Source organism: Solenopsis invicta, chromosome 5 (assembly GCF_016802725.1).
Source record: "Solenopsis invicta isolate M01_SB chromosome 5, UNIL_Sinv_3.0, whole genome shotgun sequence".
Classification (NCBI taxonomy): Eukaryota; Metazoa; Arthropoda; class Insecta; order Hymenoptera; family Formicidae; genus Solenopsis; species Solenopsis invicta.
The window spans coordinates 15,651,367-15,674,770 of NC_052668.1; the positions used below are offsets into that span (position 1 = coordinate 15,651,367).

Below are 23,404 nucleotides of genomic sequence, written 5' to 3' on the forward strand. Positions count from 1 at the left end.
CTGCAGCGCAATGATGGAAATTTATCGGTTCGTTAACCGGCTGACCCGAATATACGCGAGATTAGCTAACGATCAATCGAGCTCCTCAATGATCAAGAATAATGTGATGAGATGTACATTATCCGATAATGTACGTCGGCTAATGTACATTTTACATTATATAATGTTTATGAAGAAATGTATGCGAATACAAGAAGTAATTACTAACCGCAAGGTATTTTCTAAGTCTTCTACTCTGCTCGGGCCATCAGGATTCGTCATCTGGCTTCGTTCTCGCGTTGCACTCGCACAACACTCGCGAAAAACACTCGCAGATAATTATAATTGCGCACGGATTAATTACCAGTAAAAGCCTTTTGCGCGACATTTTACGACTCTCCCGTTTACACGGCTCATGATGAAATATCCATTGAGTTCCATTGAGTTTGCATTTCGAGTTAACGAGCAAATCGGAATACAGTAATTACAAGGGTTAAGGATACGTACCGCAATGCATTTAACATTGAGATTACAATGTTTCGTTGCTGGTGATTTTTCATCAAATTTGAAGATTAATATCTTTTAATAACTTGATAATTATTTTCCTTATCTCGTATAAAGAAAAAATAAAGAAGAAATTGTTCTTGTTTCTTTTTCCAAAGATTTTGAGACCTTTTTGATCGATTGAATCATTTCAAGACTTCTAATAAAAATTATTGTCCGGGAAAAATCAGTCGACATGCTTAAAAAAAATGAATGCCGAGTATGTGTCAGATTGTGTCACAGCTATTCTTCGTTATTTCAATTACAAAGCGTTATACGAAATATACGAAACTAAATACTAAAAAACATCGAGAATTATTGCCTGTAGATATCATAATGGAATAGTAACTAATAATTCCTACTTATCGTTCCGTTTCCTTTAACAGAAACGTGTGAAATACTCATTCCGACAAATAGCCATCGTTTCAATAACTCGCAGGCCATTAATCACACGAGTTAATAGCGTGCGCTCGTAATTCGTAGAGAATGGACGCGTTCGGTATCTCGTACTTGTTGCGATTGCGTCTCGAGGGGTAGTGTGAGATAACACGGCGCGAATCGCACTGCTGTTCAGTCAAGCGTTTACCGTGCGAATGATAGCGCGACGACCTTGTATAAGCAATAGAAAAACAAACTCGCGTCGAGCGCTGTACACACCAACCGACTTATTTGTTGACTTTTATATAATTGTTTTATACAATACAGGTACATTCACGCTGAATATTCTGTACATTTTCGTATATTTAATTAGCTTTGATGAATGGTTGTATATTAAACTTCATATTTATGTAACAAATAAATTTTCACTTTTTTAATAAAAAAAAATATGTTACACAAATTAATTGTTATTTTATGTCAAATTTTTCGTATTATTCGGTATTTTCAAAGAAACATAATTACGTAATTTCAGTAAATTACGTAATTTACTGAAGGCAAAATAAAATTAAATTGCAGCCAAAAAATTCGGCTAATTACTTTTCTCATAGTTTTTTAAAATCATTTTTCTCATTTTAAAAATAATTATAAATAATATAACAAATTAATTTCTATCTTTTGGCTTTACAACAAAATAAAAATTAATCTTTTATCATTTCAGAACTATTAAGTTTAATAATTCTTTTCAAGTAAAAAATAACTACATAATGTAGTCTAATTTTAATCATTTTTAATATAAAAGTTATTATATTCTCAATGCTTTCGAATTATAATAAATATCTGTTTCTATTTAATTTTTATTTCTGATCTCAAACTGTGTTACATAAAATATATTACTTATGGCAGATTAATCTCCAATGAGAAACATAATAATAATCCAATATTAAATCCATGAAATGGAATTAGATGGGCAAGCTCACGGATCACGTTGGGTCAAATCCGATCCGGTCATGTTCGCTCGCCATTAATCATGCGCTGTGATTCATGAATGATTGAATATCTGCGAAACAGAGACGAGAAAGTGAGTGAATCCGTCCGTGAGCGCTCGTCCCCTCGATTTCTCCGCAAGTGCCGGCCGCTGCTGATGGAAATGACGCCATCTCTCATTACAGCCATTCATGTACCTCGTAATAATTACGCTACTATGCGAGTAGTCACGCGTCTGGCATTTCTGTCGTACCTCGCATGCAGCCGGCCGCCACTTGTTTTCGTGGACGACGACGCACGCCTAATTGGGGAGATAATTACCGTTGTACAACTGCGGACCGAGTTTCGGACAGAACAAGCGTGCTTCTATTGGCTCTCTCCCTGACATAATTAAGGCAATTTATCAATTAATTCATTCGACGATTACACGATGGGTCTTCGTCTCTTGCGACGAGCAAGAAGACGTTCGTGTGAACCCGGAGAATGAAAATTTCAAATGACGACTCAACGATCATTGTAAAATCATTCAATATAATAAATATTCAACAATAATTAAAAGAGAATTGCTAAATGGATACCAGTTGTCTAATCGTGCCGGATTAAATTAATATTTTTTTAAAATATATAAAATTTTCTAAATCGTACAATAACAAATTTTTTTACAATAAATGATATTAATATAAGATTGATAAATGATAATAGAGAAACTATAAATAATTGGTATGAATAAAAATATGTCAACTGCAAAAATAAAGTCAAGTAAATCTTTATCTTTTCATTTTTGTTACTTATTATTAAATTTTGATAAATTATTGATAAACTAAATGTTAGTTAATGATTCCTTATATTTTTAATTATTTTAATTTATAAATTCGATACTTTCAGAGATGATACGATTTAGAAAATGATTTTGCTAAAGTATCTAAAAATGTCGCTAGAATATAAATCTGAAAATAAATTTTGCTCGACCATCAAAATAATCCAACAAAATCGATTTCTGTATTCAGCAAAATTTATAGATATTTCAGCAAAACCAACCTTTTCGTTTAGCTACCAAAAATATCAAGCTACAATTTCCAATGTTTATTTGCGTAGAACTGGGAAATGGAAAATATAAAAAAAAGAAAAAAACAAATAATATACACTCGGCAACTTTTCTCTAAACGAAATTTCCTCTAATCTAAAATCACGTGAACGAGCAAATTCATATTGAATTATGATAAAATTGCAAGTACTTCAAGTTTATAAATAAATTTATTAAAATCTATAATTATTTGGTTGTCGTGAACTAATGCGAAAAATTCATATGTCGGCATAGATTAACGACTATGCGTGGAACTGGAAACGACCGACGAATGCAGAAGATAAAAAAAACTGAGATTAGGCATCCTCGCGTTGTTTAATAATGCATATTAAGTGGCATGTAATTAGCGTGAACAGGGGCAATGCACGCTCGTTGCTCCAAAGTAGCATTAATCTCGGCACGCATCGCATCGCATCGCATCGCATCGCGTCAGCCGTGTAGCAATTGCAGTACCAGCGACGTTATTCAAATCGACCGACGTCGCTGTCGTATTCGGGCGACGTTAGCCTTAATTCTCACGTCTTCCCGACATTCCCTTCTGCGTCACGTAAAATATTAAGAAGCAAAATATTTCAAATATCTCACGGCGCTACATATATTAAACAGAGAGGGAATGTGAGACAGAGCGAGCCTTCCTCCTCTCGAATATTTCCAGCGCACTTTTAAATTAAAGCCCGAGAAAAGTAGAACGCGGAGATGGAAATGGGGAAAAACATGCGCGAGTGCGCGCGGGATGATGTAGAAAAAGATTGATGTTAAACTACGAGACGTATTGCAACGTCCTTCCAGCAGCGGCTCGATAAATATACATATAAGATGCACTTCCATTTGCAGCTCAATATTTTTAAGATACGGCGCGGAGCAGCGGTAGCAGTCGAAGCTGTATCGTAGAACGTTAAGCGACGCGACGACCATTTAAATCCCGCAGTGTTATCTAATCGCCCGAGCAAACTGCCTGCGGATCCGACCGTCACAACGTGACATTATCTCGGCGATGCGTTTTGCACATTGAATAAATGCCGCGCAACTCCACCTTCCAGCGTTCCATTAACGAGCTTGACTCGCTCGTCTCTCGCCGTCTTTCTCGCCTCTCTTTTGTCCTCATTACACGCTTCCCCGTAACATGGAGGACTTTCACGAGTCCATAGACACGTTAACCATTGGGAACGCCAAAGTTTCCCGATGCGTCACGCGCGGAATTCCCGCCGGTCGTTGCACCGTTCAACCGCATTTCCGCGGCGCGAACGCATCCCGCGCGTGCACATGCACCGGTAGCTAAGGGGTACGTTACGGTGCCTAACAGAGGGGATATGATGCAGAGAATGCAATGGAGCATCGAGGTGGAAAAGACAATGCGGCAGATAGCACGGAATGACAGAAAGTGAGAGATAGAAGCAGAGAGAGAGAGAGAGAGAGAGAGAGAAAGCAGCCGAGATGGATGATAAAGCTGAACTATGGAGAGAACGAGAAATAGACGAAAGACTATGTGTCTGCTAAAGCCGTGTCGATGGATCCCGTTGTCGTTTGTATTCACATTTATTGTGCCGTCACGACTCTCGGTTCTGAGAGACGGCGCGAAGGAGAAGGCTGCTGCTGCTGCTGCTGCTGCTCCTGCTGCCAAGAAACGAGAGGAGAGTGGAGGAGAGTTTCGCGCAACAGGCATGAGAAATATCCGAGAAGGGTGTCACGAGCAGAGAGACGCGTCTGAACATCTTTCGTCATTGTAGGGACAACTTTGCGAAAGCGAGACGCATCGCCGCACCTAAAATAGCATTCTGAAAATGTTTGAGCATCAACAGTCGCAGAACTTCGAGTAGAGCGACAGAATTATCTGTGAAGAAGCGTTTATTTATAAATTATTGTCGATCCGAAAATCTTATGTTCATTTTCACCAACGCAGATTAACTTTGATCTTAAGTCAACTCACTCTTTATTTTTTCCTAATTTTTAGAAAAAAGATAAAGAGAATTAAACTGAGATGAAAGTTGATCTGCATCGGTGAAAATATAGGCACTAATCGCACAACGTGGCAATCGAATAGATTTCATAAACAGGAAAAATTCATCGCTCGCAATGCACTTCCGCGTTTATAAGCGTGTATACGATTTTCATTAAATTTTACCTCGACCTAAAATCAAGCGAGACTCGAATAATCCTGCGTCATGTTCGCTTTCCTGTTTCTCGGAAAAGGCGGAGAAACAGTTAAACCGCGTTTAACCGATATTTATGGTGTTCCGCGAAACAAAGGTTCGCCGAATTTCCGCGCGGCTTACGAAAGAAAGCAATTAATCGTGTCGGCTAATCAAAACGAATGAGCCGCGGAAGAGCGGCGCTCTAACCCGGACAAGCCGACAATAGAGCCGACAAGGCCTCCGGGTTACCTACTTTTAATTGCGAGCACGTTTTACGCTCGACAGAGCGCGCGCCGCGCTGGACGAGCTATAAATTTCCAGCCCGAGCGTGTATATCCCCGCTGCAACCACAAAACTAATTAGTCCGGCAGTAATTAATCTTTCATCCACAACCGGACGACGCACCTGTCTATCGTCTCGCGAGCGTGCCGAAGCGATCACGGCGCGATTTCTTGTTGTATCTCTTCGGTGAAACGATCGCCTCGGGCATGATAAAATTTCGCCAGAGTCCCACGAAGTATCACGATTGTTGAGATCAATTCTAAGAGAAGATTCTACGCGCAATTTTACCCGACCTAGTCTCTAATCTACTCCAATTTTATTTTATTCGCCGTAAATCGCTCGCGAGGAATTCTCATCAAAATAGATATACTTTGCACATATAAAGACTTACTTTTCGACGACCACGTTCGTTGTTACCCTCGGCCGCTCCCATTGCTGCTCGCATTTTCTTGAGTAATCCACTATAGGCACTTCTAAGCACTTTTCATCGCACACCACTTTTTTCACTTCGCACTTTTCGCCACGCACATACAACACTTGCTAGCACTCCGCGACGCCCGCGCCCGTTTCGTTTCGTTAGGACGCGATCACCGTCCGCGACCACTTCTACAGGGCATCGAAAATTCCTCAGAAATCGGCCAAAAAAAAAGACGTTGGTCCCCCTCCCCCCCCTAACGCCCGCCATTGCTACTCGCCGCGTGACGTAGGCACCTCGGAATTTTCGCGAAGTCGTTACTCCGTTAGAGGCACTTTCAAATATTTTTCTCCACGCCACCTCGCGTTTGCGATACGCACACTTTTCGACACGCATCCTTTCCGTCCTTTGCATATCGAAACATTCTCTCTCTCTCTCTCTCTCTCTCTCTCTCTCTCTCTCTCTCTCTCTCTCTCTCTCTCTCTCTCTCACGCTCACGACGCGACGCTTGCGACGCAATCAACGAAACGCGATACTCCGCGACACCATCCCGTTTCGCGAGGACCGACTACCGCCCGCGACCACTTCCATCGGCATCAGAGAATCCTCGGGAAGGTCCTGGGGACCGTTCCTGGAGCCGCTCGAGCCTCTTGTCGACGAATTACCTTCTCGATCCGCGATCAATAACAGAAGTCAAACGCGACCGTGTCGGTACCCAGGGGTGACTGCGGCGAGTCACTTCTACCAACTGTTAAACAACAAAAACGATTAGCCGGGAGCTCCTCGGAAATTAGCCGGAAAAAGACGCTGCCCCCCTCCTCACCGCCCGCGGGCTGCCATTACTGTCGCCGCGCGTGACGTAGGCACCTCAGAATTTTCGCGAAGTCCTTACTCCGTTAGAGACTCTTTCAAGTACTTTCCATCACCCTGCCTCTCTCGCCATCCGTGCTTTCGACACGCACTTTCCGCTACGCACCTTCGACACGCGTCCTTTCCATCCTTTACCCGTCGAAACACATCTCCCTCACACACGACGCGACGCTTGCAACGCAATTACCGAAGCGCGGTACTCCGCGACTCCCTCCCGTTTCGCGAGGGCCGACTACCGTCCGTGACCACTTCCATCGGCATCGGAGGATCCTTGGGAAGGTCCTTGGGACCGTTCCGAGGATCACTCGAGCCTCTTATCGGCGAATTACCCTTCTCGATCCGCGATCAATAACGAACGTCGAACGCGACCGTGTCGGTACTCGGGGGTGACTGGCGAGCCACTTCTACCAACTGTTTAACAACAAAGTCCATTAGTCGCACGCTCCGCATCGATAAATACGCGATAGGCATAAAAATCGCACGGTTACTAAAAATCTAGTCTACGAACATCTCGTTCGTTGCATTTCTTGAGACAGTAAGTAATAGAGATGTTTCGAACGGAGGTTCGTGCGTACTTGGTACCTTACTCTGTGGCCGACTTCACGGTGTGCGTCCGTGCGAAGCAAGGCGCGCGACCAAACAATCAAATGTAAATAACACCGCGACGACTCGGGTTGACCATCAGGTGGCGGAGTGGGGGGGAGGAATGCCCGCGTGGCGCGATTTTTTGTTCACTTATAATCTCGCTTCTCGGAACGTTTTCCGACAGTTTCTTGAAATCGGGATCAAATAGAAATTCCCGTAATGACATTCCGGCCGATTGCACATTATTATGTGGGACTCCCAATTTTGATATTTCCGAGATCTTTAAGTAAAAATTTAGGCGTAATGTAAATCATCGCATTCTTTTAGCTTTAAAAAAAAATCGCAAATTACACAACGTACGTAAAATAAAATTGTATCGAAGAAAAGTCAGACTAATAAGCAAATAGAATTTTTATTTTAACTTAATATTTTTTATTATTAAATAACTAAAATTCAGAATAAATATTGAATAAGTTTGATGCTTACAATAAACTTAGGATAATTTTGAAATAAGTAATATTTACTTAATTCAAATATATACTTTTTTTTGTGTGTACATAAAGATTTTAAGTAAATATCACTTTCGAAAAAACGACATGAGGGTGATATTTTAAGACTGTTATCAAGAAAATATTCTTTGCAAAGATTATTACTTTAAAAAAGAACACTAAAAATTGTGTAATCACTTTTCTTAGCACGATAACGATATTTTTCTGTGTATACTTAAAATCATTTCTCGGTAGTGCGATATCGTTCTGATATTGCTGATATCGAACATTTCTTTACCTAGAATCACTTAGACACAATATTTGATATATCGATGATGTTTTAGTTTACTGCAACACAATCTTTCTGGATATTGTTTTAATACGTTCGTTATCGTGCGTGTGACGCACCGATCTCTCGTAATATATCAACATATTAAATATATATAACTTCAAGTTATTCCGTAGAATATGTAAAATATAATATAGAAAAATATAGGATTTAGATGTATATTGAATCATTATTCAGAACACTCACATGTATTCAATGCTCCTTTATTACTATGATACTCTCACTTATTACCCAGCATCTAATAAATTTTTATTTAGTACATTATTTTTTGTAATTATTTTCTAAAATTCTTGTGAATAATTTTCTCTATTAAAAATGATCCGTGCAACGTCATTACTTTACAGAAAATACTTTATTACACTTAAATTAGCATGTAATGTGAATCCGGGAAAACTTAATTAAAATTTGATCCGAATCAAAGAGATGCAATTCAATTCGATTCGACATGAAAATTTCATATTTACTTTCATTTCGAACATGCTATCAAAAAGATTCGTTTTGATTCGACTTCACAAATGCTCAATTCGCATACATTTATTAGTAGAATAATAAATCTCGGGAAAAGATGGAAAAAAATTAAGCACTGCAGGCTTAACGGACTTCTTCTCGATGCATATATTTATGTATTTCCCATGCAGTTTCTGACAAATACAATTAAGATTAATGCAATTTTCATCGTCACTTCGGCGGTGCAGTGAACGATAACGTTAACCAGTACTCGGACGGCTCGTGTTTGCATTAATCAGAATTGTATGCATCGAAATAAAGTCGATTAAACCTGGAATATTGTAATATTCATCTTTTGTTCTTCTTTTCCCTCTGTCATCCTCTCAAGTAATTAATGGATCCGATTAATCACTGCAAACTTTTTTATGCTTATTACTAATTTTTGAAAAAAATAATTAGAGTTTGGGATTTTTAATATAGGCATCAAAACTACCTCTTGCAAGAAATTGCATTTTAAAAGACATGCACTACTTTTAATGAAACTATTAAAAATGTAGCATGGCAAAGGTTTTTCCATCCCGTTCCTGGTAGTAAACATGTTAAAACCCTACGCCTTGCCTTAAGGTTCATTTAGCTCAAATAGGTTTTCACTCACGCGTGAATTCGTCTCAAGTCTCTAATGAGGCGCAATTACGGCAGAGTCGTTTCGACTTCCACCGAATTGCCCATAGCGATTCGTCGTCCGGTTGCATCCTGCGCAAAGTTTTACCCGCAATTAACTCGACACCGTCGCATCGCGTCCTCGAATTTTCCTTAAGTGCATTCCGCATTGTTTATCGCCGCTTAATTGATGCAATGCGATAAGATATATTATCGTCGTCCCACTTTCTAATGCTTTTCGCAATCGCACGTGTACGCTTACGTAATCTTCCATCTGGGACAAAAAGCATGAACGTATTTGTTAAATTTCAACAAACGAAAATTTTCCGTGTCAGCACTTAAAAGAATCCAAGTAAGACTGATACATTTCATTGATACGCTTCAAATTACGATTAATAAATAAAAACAAATACGACACTATATTAATATATTCCATCTACAGATTTATTTAAAGAACATGACACTTTTTTATATAAAAAAAGCATTTACTTGAATATAACAATGTACTTTTTTACTTTTAAAATACGAAATTAAAAATACCTGCAATTAATTTAAGAATAAATTTTTAATTAATTTTAATCTCTCAAAAAGAGTTTAACATTTTCTATTATATAATTTAAAATTGGTTTTTCAAAGAGATTATAATTTATCATGCATTTTCAATGTTATCCAGTCAACCATTTAATATCTTGACTAATTAAAACTGTGATAATATCACGTAATAATGTTTCAATAATTATAATTTTATTATTAAAATAATAAGTTGAGCATTAGACCAATATATGAATAACATAAGAAATAATTAAAAATACCATTTTTCAATCGTAACGGATCTTGGCGCTTAATAATATTTTCATATAAAATATATTTTTCAATTTTATAAACTGCGTATCGATATGTCGAATTAAAAATGCAATCGTAAACTGAAGCTAGAAATAGTATCTCAAATTAATTTTGATCGTCAGATTTGATAAAGATTTAATAATTAATATGAAAATATGTTATTAAGCAACAAGATTCGCTTCGACGCAAAAAAATAGCACTTGTCCTTATTTCTTATTTATACTAATTAAGAATTTAACGCAGTAAATCTATTAAAAGTAGAAATTATGGAATCCTGAAATACTTTTACTCGAAAAAGAAAGGAAGTTTCACAAGTATGCCTACCACCTCGTTGCAATCCAATTAATTCGCCTGATAATTATTTTCTGCCTCCCAAGCGAAGCGTGCGCGCCGGCTTCGTGAGAATACGGAGCGGCGCGGCGTGCGATCGTAATTATCTGCAGTTTATCTAGGAGCGAAACGAAGCCGAGCTCTTATCGCGGAACAATGGCACATCCCCCGCCGTAATGTGGACAATGCACTTCCGGTGTGCGTTTCACACACAGACACGCGGGGGACATGGACCGGCTCGCGTTTCAATTTGTATCGTCATGTTTTCGCCGCCGTGATATCCCATCGCGCGCATATGATACTATGCCCGGTAGCAAGACCGATAGATGCGGGTCGATTGTGAAAGGGAGAGTCGCCCTCTCCTACCGGTGTATCACCGGTATTTGCATTTTCTTTCCACGAACCTAACACGAACGCCTATTGAATTTACATAAATCAATAGTGTCATATCAATCCGCCTATACTCACAATATGGAATTTTGTCTAACGTGACGTCAGAGATAGATTATTTCAACGGTGACGCTCGAATTTACATGATTAAGGTAATGTTTTGCTAAATTATACGTCGTGCTGACAGTCATAATTAATAGCTCGTTAAGAATGCGGATTTGTCGTGAAACGTACTACTGCGTTAATTAACTTAAAGGAAGTGTCTCTCCATTTCCGCTTTACAAAAAGTCAGTTTTAGAAAATGCCTGTCATGTAATTTATAATACGTTATTCAAATATAATAAATGTTATTCAGGAAGAGAAAGTAGCTCCTTTTTATATTTGCTTTTTAAATCAAATTTATTGAAAAAATTCAATATGATTGATCTATGTATCTTATTGGTTATTTTTTTATTAAGAGAATTTATATATTGTTTTTGGTGACATTCCAGTAAATGTTCGGTGTAACATATTTATTTTTAGCTTGTCAATCAGAATTCAAAACTTTATCCGTTATTTAGTGGAACGAATACGACATGCGGTTGAAATATGCATGGACGAAATATATAAAATATACAAATAAAACCGGAGAGACAGTGAAATGAAAAAAGAAAAAGAATTTTATTCTGCGTGAAATGCAACGTGAATATATGCATCGCGTTACGTTTCATTGGGAAAATAAATTTTTATTAGCATTTCTCTATTCGTCCGTTTAAGGGTTAACAAGACCGGATCAGCGGCGATGCGTCATCAACGATCGTGAGTAACGGTGGAATGCGCTCGTCAAGTGCCAGGGAATCGTTGACACGATCGCGCATCAGAGCGTCACCATCAATGAACGAGAAGGGATACGAGGTCGTCATCGTCGTAATCGCGCACCCGTAGTAGAATTTCTTCCTAGAACCGCGCCGACGACGTTACAGACAGCGATTAGTCACCCGGCCGATTCATTAATGCAATGCCAATCGAATTAAGGCCGAGCTTTTCTCGCGTGTATTAAGTGGGTCGACCCTGGGTTGCTGGTGGCTGATTAGCTCTCTCACGTATAGCCGGCTGCTGCTGGAGTCTCTCTCTCCCTCTCCCGTTCAGCTCGTTCACTCTCTTTCTCACTCTTTCCCCCTTGCGTCATCGTAGTATCGAAGTCGACGACCTAGTTTTTCTCACCTCTGAGGTCAGGCGTTGGCAGAGCATAGAGGGGTCCTCCACCCGTGCGAACGCTCTCGTTCGTTTACATTGAACTCGTGTTTCGCGTAAAAAATTTTATACTGGCTTTATCTCGCAAATAAGTTCATTGTAACAACACGTACAATAAACAATTGCAGTCTTATATATTGTTCAATAACAAAGTGTTGTAGAAAGTTTATATCTTTAAAATATTTGGTACATTTTGACATTTTATTGAATTTTAAGATTTTATTAAATTTTTCTCAAAAATCTCTTGACAGAAATATTTTTTATAAATCTTCTGAAGGTTATTCTATAGAGTATTATTATTCGTTATTAGTATAATTATTACTTACGTAACGTGTCAGCATAAATTCTAAACTTGGAAGTAATAATTAAGAGCGTAAAAAGATTGAACGCACGGGTTGATTAATTGTGACGTTTCGACGGATTCATTTCTTGAAGACGATTGAAATTTCGGGGAGACAACTTAATAAAGGAGCTCGCAGATATTTATAGGCTGGCATCAGGATGCCCGCACAATCCAGGCTGTACCAGAAATCGATGAGCTTTCGTGCGCGTTCGCAGAAAGCAAGCGATTTCTCTTCCCTCCCGTGAAATAATAAATGCCCTTTGTATTCGATGTATTTCAATATTGCGTAATGAATTTTACATTGCATACTAAATTCCTCACGAGTTCTATCTTTGCTACAAAAGAGCTTCGCATAATGCAATAAAAAAGAAAATTACTGTCGTGATTTAAAAAGATTCTTTTTTTTTATCTCTTAAACTATCTTTTATAAATGATAGCATGAATGTTAGTAACATTCTCAAAACTCTCGTTTCATCATCAACTTGAAAGAGATTTCTTTCAATAAACAGAAGTGCACGCCCACGAAACTGTCGATCTTTTACTTATACCATTTCCATTCTCTTTTATTTCCAGGAAACAATGAACGGACCAGTTTACGCGTCATCCTGTCCCGCACTGCAGTCGAATCTGTCGCTACACAGCTCATCCTATTACAGCGAGTACAGCGGCACCACACGAAGACGGCTGTCCTCGACGGGCGAGGCGGATACTTCCGCAACGTCGAGTTACGAGGGTAGTGACAGCTCCGAGAACAGCGACGAGTCTCGTCTCGATCCGGTTAGCCAGATGGAACGAGAGCAGCTCGAGACCTTCTTTCGCGGATTAAAATCTCAGGTGAGGCTTTATACGAAACGCGACGAACTAACGCGTTAATTAAAAATTAATTAATTAAGCGGATTTACGAAAGATAAACAAATTATCATAAAATGTTGATATAAGTCTGAAAACGTGTGCGTGTCGTTTAAGAGATAACACATGGTGTTTCGTGTTTCGCAGGTATTTGTCTGCGAATCACTGGCGAACCTGTATCTCGGTAGCGCCTCTCAGACAGAGAGATGGGAGCTCCGTTTCACCGGAATTCCCGTGGTGGTTCTTGATCTTGGGGAAACACGATCAAGATCCAAGAGACGGATTCAAATCTTATTGGCAGAACGCGGTACTTGCTTCACCCTCTGGCGCGAAACTATCGACAACCTCTCATCATACAAGGTAGAGTATCGTCGTCGATGATCCGATATCTCTATCAAGCTTGTCTCTATCAATATGTTTTCGGGAATTATTACAAACGTATTATTGTGTAATGGTAATATACGTGTGTAAATGAACAATGACAAATAGCACGTGACTATGATTTTTTATGTCAAAAGTAATTAACACAATAAATGGTTCTTTGTGATAACTTTTGTCGCGGAAAACGAATTTGCAGACTAAATTGCTTTATCGCATCACATTTTTTTTTTAACGATTTACGCATAAAGGTATCCAAAAATGCCATTTTTGGTCTTAGCTTTTAAATCCAATTTTCTAAAAATGTTACGTAAAGAGTTGAAATTTCGAACAGTAATTAGCATTCAATCTCTGCAATTCAAAATTCGCGCAACGTTAATGACACAAATAATTTATTTATTATACGCGCACAAGCTTCTTGTTTATCTCGTTAGATAGATTACAGCGCGCTACGTTACCAAGCGGATTATATTACAGCATCAGACATTTAACACCGTTTCGAATTTCCTGCTCGCGCTTGCCAGACGAAATAAAGCACAAGCAGGATAATATGAATCGCGCAATTATGTTTTAAATCTCTAAAGCGACTTCAAAGGGATTACTTGACGCGGAAAAATGCGACTTGCGTTATATTACCCTCGATCCTTCGCAATCTACCAGATAAGAGCCCTCGAAATGCTTGCAGGTGTCGGGACCGGCTTTTCATACGATGTGTCTCTCGTCGGATCACACTCGCCTGGCTGGGCTCAGCTTCGACAACTCGAAGGCGGCGAACGATCTGTGGCACCACATAGAGCGCCTCGTGTCCTGCCCGGAGAACATCAGCCTATCGGCGCCGGGCAAGAAGAAGAAGAAACCGGTGCAGAAGAAGGTGGTGCTGCCAGCCAAAAGCAACATCAGTCAGCCGTGCCAGTTCCAACACGTGACTAGCGTGGACGCCGCCGATCGTTCGCGTTACTTCTCGCTGCAGACGCTGGTGCCGGCGCTGAGCGAGCTCGAGAGCTCGCTGGAGGCGAACTTCTGAGACAAGCCTGACGCCCCCAAGCTCTCATAGGGACGACGCAGCGCGACGCCCGATCCCCGTCTTCTTCTCCGGAAGTAATCCTATCGAGGAAGAAGAAGGATCCGGTTAATGTCGCGTGCGGAAGAACAGATGAAGTCTAGGAGACTCGCGCACACGGACGTCTCGCGGATCGCAAATTGTGTTGAGAGCTGTCGAAGGGAGGCGAACGCTGAAAAGCGACACCGTGGATTTCGGATCGGAAATCCTTTTATCTTCTTGCTCTTCCTCCGAAGTAGTTGTAGAAGGTCTAAGAGCCAAGACGGAGAGGAGATATATCGACGAAGCTTTAACGACAAAAAGAGAAGGCGGATACTTTTCTCGCTAAAATCCCTCGCGGCTCCCGGTAGTTTTACTCGGATTCATCTTTATCTTCTCTCGTGTCCTCCCCCCTCCCCCCGATATAATCAGCCAACTAGTTGGTAACAATTTACGGTTAAGTAAGACGCCCTGAATTCCGAGTTCGCGTTATCCTTATACTCTTGACCGGATCAGCGTCGTCCGTGAAAGCCGTAAAGCTGAACTCGAAGGGTCTCGAGGAGATAGAAAAGCGCGAACAATCGCGACGGGACGGGAAAGGAAAAGGAGATTCGTGTCTCCCCCGAAATAGACTAATCCGTTAGTGTCACGCGCGCGAACTACGAGAGCGTCCGCAGGCCAAGGCGGCACATTCATCAATCTTCTCTTCTAAGTACTCTCGAGAGTGACTGCGATTGATGTCCGCGGCTGCGAATCCTGACTGCAGCCCCGAGACGAAACAGAAAGTATATCCCCGAGGCTCTTTGGTGAGAGACTCTTCGAGTCTCACGTCACGCGCCACGCTCCACACACTCTTTCTCTTCGAAGAGCCCTTCGAGTCGTAACTATCGATGTCGTGAGATTTATTATATAGACGCAAAGAAAGTCTCTATCGAACGTTACGGCGATAAATGATCGTTCCGTGATGAAACGTTCACGTCCGGGGAACGCTGTTGAATAGAATATTTCATTATCAGATACACCACACGAAAGATATCTGGTGTTGAACTCTTAATTTCTGGATAAAGTAGGGAAAGAAATTAATCAAAATGAAAATATCGAAGATGATGATTGTAAATGTAACGATAGAGATAAAGATTCCTTTTAATTGCGTATATGAGATACATTTACGGTCTTCTTTACTTTTTGTGTGTAAAGTAGAGAGATTTTTGTTTATATTTTTATTTCGCATGTACGATGGTTCCACGATGTACCTATTTTAAAGAATCTTTTAGAGATTCGTAAAAGCAGGACAGCCGGCCGTCTTGTCGCACTTTGCAATTCGAATGCGGCGATGTAATGTGAGGGGAAGAATAAGCGCTTTCGTAATGGAATGTCAAAGACGCGAAACCTTGACACGAAAACCAAACAGCGGAGCATGCGATTAGAAAGAATCATGCAAATGTATGCAAAATGTATTTCCGGGGGCATTCGTATCGGTTGTGTACACATTGTTGCTATTCACTGCGAGAAGGAGGCTTTCTCCCCGGCGAGCGGAGGGAAATGTACGGCTGTGTCTCGTACATTCTCGTAATTAAAGGCGGGCACGCTGCCGCGATGGAAACGGTGTCGAAAAGGCTATCAAAGTGCACAATGTGAATAACTGCGACAAAACCGTTTGTTATGGCGAAATTAAGTTTAATGCTTTCCCGATCGCATTCACCACGTAAAATGCCAACGACTTCACAAGGGAAGACGCAATGGCAGTTATCTTCAATTGCAGGAAAATCCATTTGCTTTATTGTTGTTCGAAGAAAGGACAGGTCCTGCTGATTCAACGTATATTGCAGCAAAACGACGCTTTAGATTAGCGAAGTATTCGAGCGTTTCGAAATATTATGGCATAGTAATTAAAATAATGTTAGACAGGACGTTGTGACAAAGAAAAAATTGACACATTCGAAAAGAACAGCCAGTTCTTCGTAACGTAGTATGTTAAACGTAAAACAAGTCACTGACGTCTCAATGTGGATTCGTAATTATAAGTACGCGAGATTGATGCGCGAGATTTATGTAAGCGACATAGAAGTCGATAAATCAAAGAACGAAATACTGCCGATTCAACTGCAAAATAAAATTATTAAGATTTAAGAGCGAATACTGGAAACGAACATCGTGCCAAAACGTGCTTGAACCAGAGCGGGTCTTGATTAATTGATATTCGAAGGATTGAGTATCACGCGCTTCCACTTTACACACAAGACTTGAAAAGCCGCAGTCCGCGATTAAGATTATCACAACAAATTGACCAGCGCGTTTCCAGTAAGCTCGTAACGCTCGCGTAACACATTATACGATGTTAGATTACTAATTAGGTAGAATTAGTCGGATTGACGTGTCCATCTATAACAAATCCTACTTCCTGCCCTCCGAGTCGTTAATGTGTCCGTAGATTTCGGTAGAAATTCTCGATCTTGTTGTCGACAACATGTGTACGCTCGATAAAATGTTAAACTATGAAGATCTACAATCATCAATTCTATCCAAGTGAAATAATATTAAAGAATTGATTTTTAAGTAGACGTTCTCTTAAGTCAAACTGGGACGTTCCATGTTGCAGTAAAAATGTTGTTGCAAGAATTTAACTTTGCACCTCGAAGCTTATAGTTTTACATAAATTTTCTTTCAATACAATCGGTTGTATTTTTTTTTTAATTTTATAGAAGTTTCTTTCCAATCTTTCTTTCGTATTATTTCACTTAGACGTACTTGGTCCATAACTAAAATAAAATGAAGATAAGTATTCTGCCCGAGGAAGACGTGCGCGAGAATGTCGTTTCACGACGTTCGTAAGAAGACTGGTTTTACCATCCCGCAAACGTATAAGCACACTTAACAATAGGTACCTATGTAATAACACAGTGGTCTTTAAAAACGACTTGATTTTATTCTTAGAATCATCTACGTGAACGTCCCTTCACAGCGTCATTCTCGATTATATCGCTTCGAAACTTCCGTTTCGCTGGGCGGAGAAACGCGCACGCGTGTGTTTCGCTATTATATCCATTGCGAATCAAATTTTTAGCGATTAAGATTAATTAGCGTGTCAGTATGTATATCTAAGTTAGGCTCGCCCAGAGAAATCTTTTTATCCTAGACGTAATACTTTCCGCGGGATTTATACGAACAGTTTGATCATGTGAGTCGTAAGTTTTTTCTTTCAGGAGAAGTCTGGGCGATTATTCTAGGCGTTTCAATAGATATTGTAACTTCGAATTAATACTAATTTCATTATCTACGACTGTGATATAAATATATGTATTTGTATCGTTACGTTTCGTAACATGTATCCGCATTAATCAATCACTTGGAGAAATAAGTTTATGAATATTCTATGTAATGATAATTATTGTGCTAATAAATAGTAAAACTTCATGAAACAAAATACTCGTTTGGGTTTACTTACTACTTTTGCAATCATTAATTGAAAAGTTTATAAGTTTTTTTTAGTAAATACAACTTCTGCTCTAATTATTTCTATAACTTATGGCCTTTAAATTAATTGAAAACATATTTTTCTAAACTTTTTAAATTAAATATACTTTAAATTACCTTTACTTCCTTACCTTCCTCTCTCTCTCTCTCTCTCTCTCTCTCTCTCTCTCTCTCTCACTACTTTACAATTAGTAAGAGATATGTGAAATATTATAAAATAGATTCGTATAATTATAATATGAAAAAAATAGCAGCATTATAGATGAATGTTAGGAAAGCTCGTTGGCAAAGTTTTTACGATTTTAGTATTCCACATTAAAAAAAAATTAATTATTAAATTGTGCCAACTATTTTTTATCATGATAAAAAGAATCTTTCTTTACATTTTCATTACAAGAATATTTTGTATATGATACAGTTTCTTTGTAATAAATAAAATACGGACATATTGCATTGTAGCAAACTTGCTCTAATGTCAAGGTACATTCGCACATATCACAGTATAAGTTGCCTTATACGACAAACTTATTCATATTAAATTAAAGAATACAGATCAGTTCTCTCTCTAGATTTTTAATTAATTTATAATTTAGTTTTTTTAGTGGCATTATTAGATCTCATGTTTCTTGCGTCTTATTCTACTGTAACATCTACTGAGAGAATATCAGTGCACAACAAATATTTTAAAATGTTCCTCTGGTATCTCGTCGGTGAATATACCGTTGTCCGGTATCCAACATTTGCAAGCTGAAGGCAAGGATCGTTGTATAATCAGACTGAGAGATATTCTACAGAGATTCTACAGAAACCAACTTTATCGAATGGCGTTGCCGTTCATCACGGAAATCTCGTATTCGAAAATAATTATCCGATATTCCATTTATAACAATGCCAATCAATGTAAAATACTTATTTTAGACTTCGACAATAAAAAAAAGCAATGTTTCAAATAAATAAAATTGTCAAAGCAATTTTGCTGTATTTTGCATTTTATCTTTTAGGCCAGTATTCATAATCAGTTCTTGTATTTAAGACCATCTCAAGTACTGTTTTAAGATGTCATAAACCAATCACGGAACCGTACTAGCATCTCAAAACACTATTTAAGATAATCTTGAAATAAGGCTCGATTATAAATGACCGGACTTAATGTTAGGCAAAAAAAATGACAAATCGCAAATTCTTTATCAGATTTAAAGTCGCAAGTTGCGTCATTTAACTAATTAATGTTCATTTCCAATGAAACTTAACTTTTATCTCTAATTAACTTTTTATCCTTTTTTTCAGTTTTAAAAGTTGGGAGAAGATAAAGAGTAAATTAAACCGAGATCAAAGTGAATTTACACTAGTGGATATTAATATATTGGCAGTATCGAGAATCTCATTAATCTCGCTTTTTGGCTTTTAACTTTGTCTTTGCTTGTTTAATAGTCAGAAATGGAGAAACAGATATAACACCGATGGAAGCTAATAATAATGATTTATGCAGGCCTTATTCGTTATGAAAACCGATACTTGAACGCCTGTAGTTGCAGGCGAGGGATCGATAAATCACGAATACACGTATCAACAATATTTTCTCCTTATCGATCTGCGGTGAATAAATCATAATGGGCGTCCGCAAATATATTACCGCGCACCACCTCACCGCCGAAATCGCGATATGTATCTGCCGAGGAATCCCGCGTTTTGACGCGCTTGTACTTTGTACTCATCATGTATAGGAGGAGACCGCCTATGTATCTGGGTGCTCCAGATAGATGCGGCCAGATACGAGATCGGTCGGTTGTCGAGCAGGGTCCCGAATCGAATAATGAGAGGCCGAGTGCCGCCTCCCGTGCATACCGCCCTCCCTTGTTTATGAGAATCATCGCATTTACATCAAAACGATCGCGATCGTGTGGGAGGATCTCGAAAGAACGAACGAACGCAAAAGAGTGGGTGGAAATGATACACTTGCTCTGACATGTTAAACGCACGTGAAAGCATCCTTAAGAGTACGGTGGTCCTTAAATAAATGTGAAGTGTAGGAAGGTGGTTGAGCTATCAAATTAACGAGACTTCAAAGAGAGAAATGAGAATTCTCTTTCAGAATAAATCACTTTATTTGAAACGCGCCGGTTATTCACGACAGGTTTTGGATTTCCAGACGTAACAATATTTTTAAAATATTAGGTAACTATACGCATTCGGATATTTCCCAACAGTCAGTATAAAAGTTTTATTTCGTTAAATTTATTGAACAAAAACTTCAAAACGTAACATGCGAAATAATATTGACGGTCAATAATTGATATGCTGAAATAAAAATCTGTTGGTACAGTTTTTCGATTTTGTTCTAGATACACTGAAAGTTTTTTTAACTGTCCTGGAAATTTTATTTAGATACGTTTATATATGGTTGTTAAATCTTATAATTATTAATTAATATTAAATTTATTGTATATATATTTTTTGTATAAAAAATTGTTTTTCTCCAGCAGCGTATTTTGTATATTAAAATTAGTATTCCGCTCGGTACTGATACGTTAGCGATTATTCGAGCGGCGAGCACCATCGGCGCAGTATGCTCATGAAGTTAACGATCGACCAATGTTTTTGATTCTCATCTTCCACGAGCCAACGAGCCAACATCGCGATGATGATAGCCGCTAAGAAAAAGAAACGATTAAATAAAAAATTCAAAGAAGAGATGTTTAATTCTCTATTTGGTTTTTAAATACACGTAAAACGAGCGATGAGATATTTAATGATATTAACGCTGTTAATTTTGAGAATATGCACATGGCTTTACGCCAAAGCGCACAATCGTTGAATATGCATAGCTGACATTTACATGATGTTTACGTTAATCGCGCTATGCAGCAAAAATATTCTTAATATAAGCTCAATCAACGCTTGATGAGATGTGCTTTAATAGGCATGAGCATAATCGTGCAAAAGTAACCAGTAATAGTTTTCAGACACGATTAATGGTTCATCTAACATCTTCTCAGCTATCTAATCTATAGCATAAAAATCGTTATATTATTTTCTAATAAATAAATAATTTTCCAATAATATTTTAAGATCAAACCGCGGCTGATTCCTATTATCTTTATAGAGAATTTAATTGAAAGGTTTTCCACAAAACCAACATGTTCAAAAAGTTAATTTTTAAAACGAAAAAAACTTAAATCGTTCATTGTATAAAGATGATATAATAGATGTAAGAATAAAGTTGATTAATATTATAGGTCATTTACGAAATAAGGTAGGATTTTCGGTATTTTTAATATAACAAAAGGTATTATGATACCTACTTTGAAGTTCTATTTTCATTCAAAGCTGTAAAATATTTATATCTTATTTCATAAATGACCTAATAATTAGAGAGCCCATTTAAAAGAAAAAAATAAAAACAGTCTCTAGACTTGTTTGATTATCGCGGGAATTTTACGTCTACTATCTATTTATTTTATCGTATATACTTTTTACATTTACTTTTGTATAACATTAATAATGATAAATGTAAAGAAAATATTATTCAAAGTATAAAGCAATTTTTTTTTATTTACAAAATTTTGCAAATTGATGTCAATAAAAACATTCTTTTATATTTCTGTTTGTGTAAATATGGTAATTTTTATTCCATACATATAAAATAAAAAAAAAAACAAAGTTTCAGGCTTTGAAAATCCATTTCAAATAAATAAATAAATAAATCTCTGGACTTGTTTGAATCTAGCGGAAAATACATTTCCTGCTTTCTGTTTGATTCTTGCCAAAGCAAAATTATTCACGATGTGACTTGAATTATTATATTACGCTACTAATAAAGACTGATCTGACACCATAATCCAGATTTTAAAACATTTGGTTTTTGTAGGAAACTCTTCAGTTAAGAAAGAAAGAGAAAGAGAAAGTCTAAAAAAATCCAGCGTCTCCTCAGATTTGATCAGACTGAATGAGGCACGTCGTTCGTAATCGCATATTGAAGAAACTATAAATTCGCGATTACTCGACGTGAGTCGATTTTCTAGCGCTAAATAGGACATTTGTTTTACGCGGCAAATAAAAAGAGAATCGCGTGAGCGGCTCGTTTACGTGCAATTTGCAATTCTAAAGTCCACACCTTGGCACCTCGTCGAAATTTCCGGTCACGGTTCATCGGCGCGAGATGAGTTTGAGTTGGCCGGATCGTGCGGTGCGATCGATTAGCACGTCGTACCTCGCTGACAAACAAGCGGCTAATTATTCGTCGACGAGGCGCGGATTGTATGCAAAAACCGCATCGGTCGTCGCACCCGGAATCGCAAACGGACGCGGACATCTCCGTCGCTGCCGCCGCCGCCGGACGGTTCGATTCGGCTGGCGTCGTTCGATTCTCTTGACGCAGCTCAAAACCTACATTCCTAAGCGAGATAGCAGATCGCGCGACGTGAAACCGCATTAACATTCTTATCGCGTCGTATGCGGCGACCGGCTTTGTCGTCAACGTCCCGCGATGCATAGCGAAAGTAAGTAGGAAGCGGTATTGAATGTTCTCGTTCCAAAGTGTTGGAAAAACTAAGGAGCATTACACGCAATTTATGCAAATCCCAAAACACGTACCGTAAGCTGCACGCAGAGAAGGGATTAGCTAACGAAGCTACAATATAGCCAAGTTGTGCCCTTAAGATAGGAATAGCTAATGTCTTTGCTGCCAAAGCTCATTTTTATTAATTGTTAAAAATTAAACGGCAACAGCAAAAAATTTTGCTTATGTAAATACGTAAAAACTTGAATTAAAGAACTTTAATCAAGTGGAAAAATTTATTTAGTTTATAACTTTTTTTCTCAGAGTACATACATGCACTAAATCTATGTACTTAGAATCTGAACGAAATTTTTGATCAGATTGTACTGAAAGAAGATATGATTTAAGATCCTTTTTGTGGAATCACGACACTAGCCCCGTGCGTGATCCAGTATTATTACATTTCGGTGGAAATAACTGCCATCTTCTTAGCTATTCGTGTTAAATCTTGCTTTTAATTTTAGCTAATAAAGTTGTATCTCGCGGCCAATGTACTTTATTTTTAATAACCTACTTTGAAAAAGTCAAACCAGCTAATTTATTAGCTAATGATATTTTGCTAATATTTCTATAAGTCATTTCCTTTCAGGCAATTACACAGAGAAGAAATTTTCCATTCAATATTGAACAGAAAATATTGAAATTATTCTCCGTTTTATTTTGGTCGATTTTACCGTGTGCATGAAATTTCACATTAGCGTTACAGATCATTCATGCGTGCCTGATAAACGTTTCGAGTTCTCTGTAAATAACGCGTAAAATATATTGAGA

The 23,404-nt window shown here is 38.3% G+C and overlaps 1 protein-coding gene across 1 annotated transcript in view; it reads left to right on the forward strand.

The window, feature by feature from the left end:
• LOC105198558 overlaps positions 1-18,027 on the forward strand; it is a 61,707-nt gene extending 43,680 nt beyond the window's left edge. Inside the window, exons 2-4 of the mRNA XM_011165305.2 lie at positions 12,909-13,169; positions 13,332-13,544; positions 14,248-18,027. Coding sequence (XP_011163607.1) covers positions 12,915-13,169; positions 13,332-13,544; positions 14,248-14,586 — 807 coding nt within the window. The 5' untranslated portion in view covers positions 12,909-12,914 and the 3' untranslated portion in view covers positions 14,587-18,027. The remainder of the gene's footprint in view (positions 1-12,908; positions 13,170-13,331; positions 13,545-14,247) is intronic.
• The last annotated feature ends 5,377 nt before the right edge of the window (positions 18,028-23,404 follow it).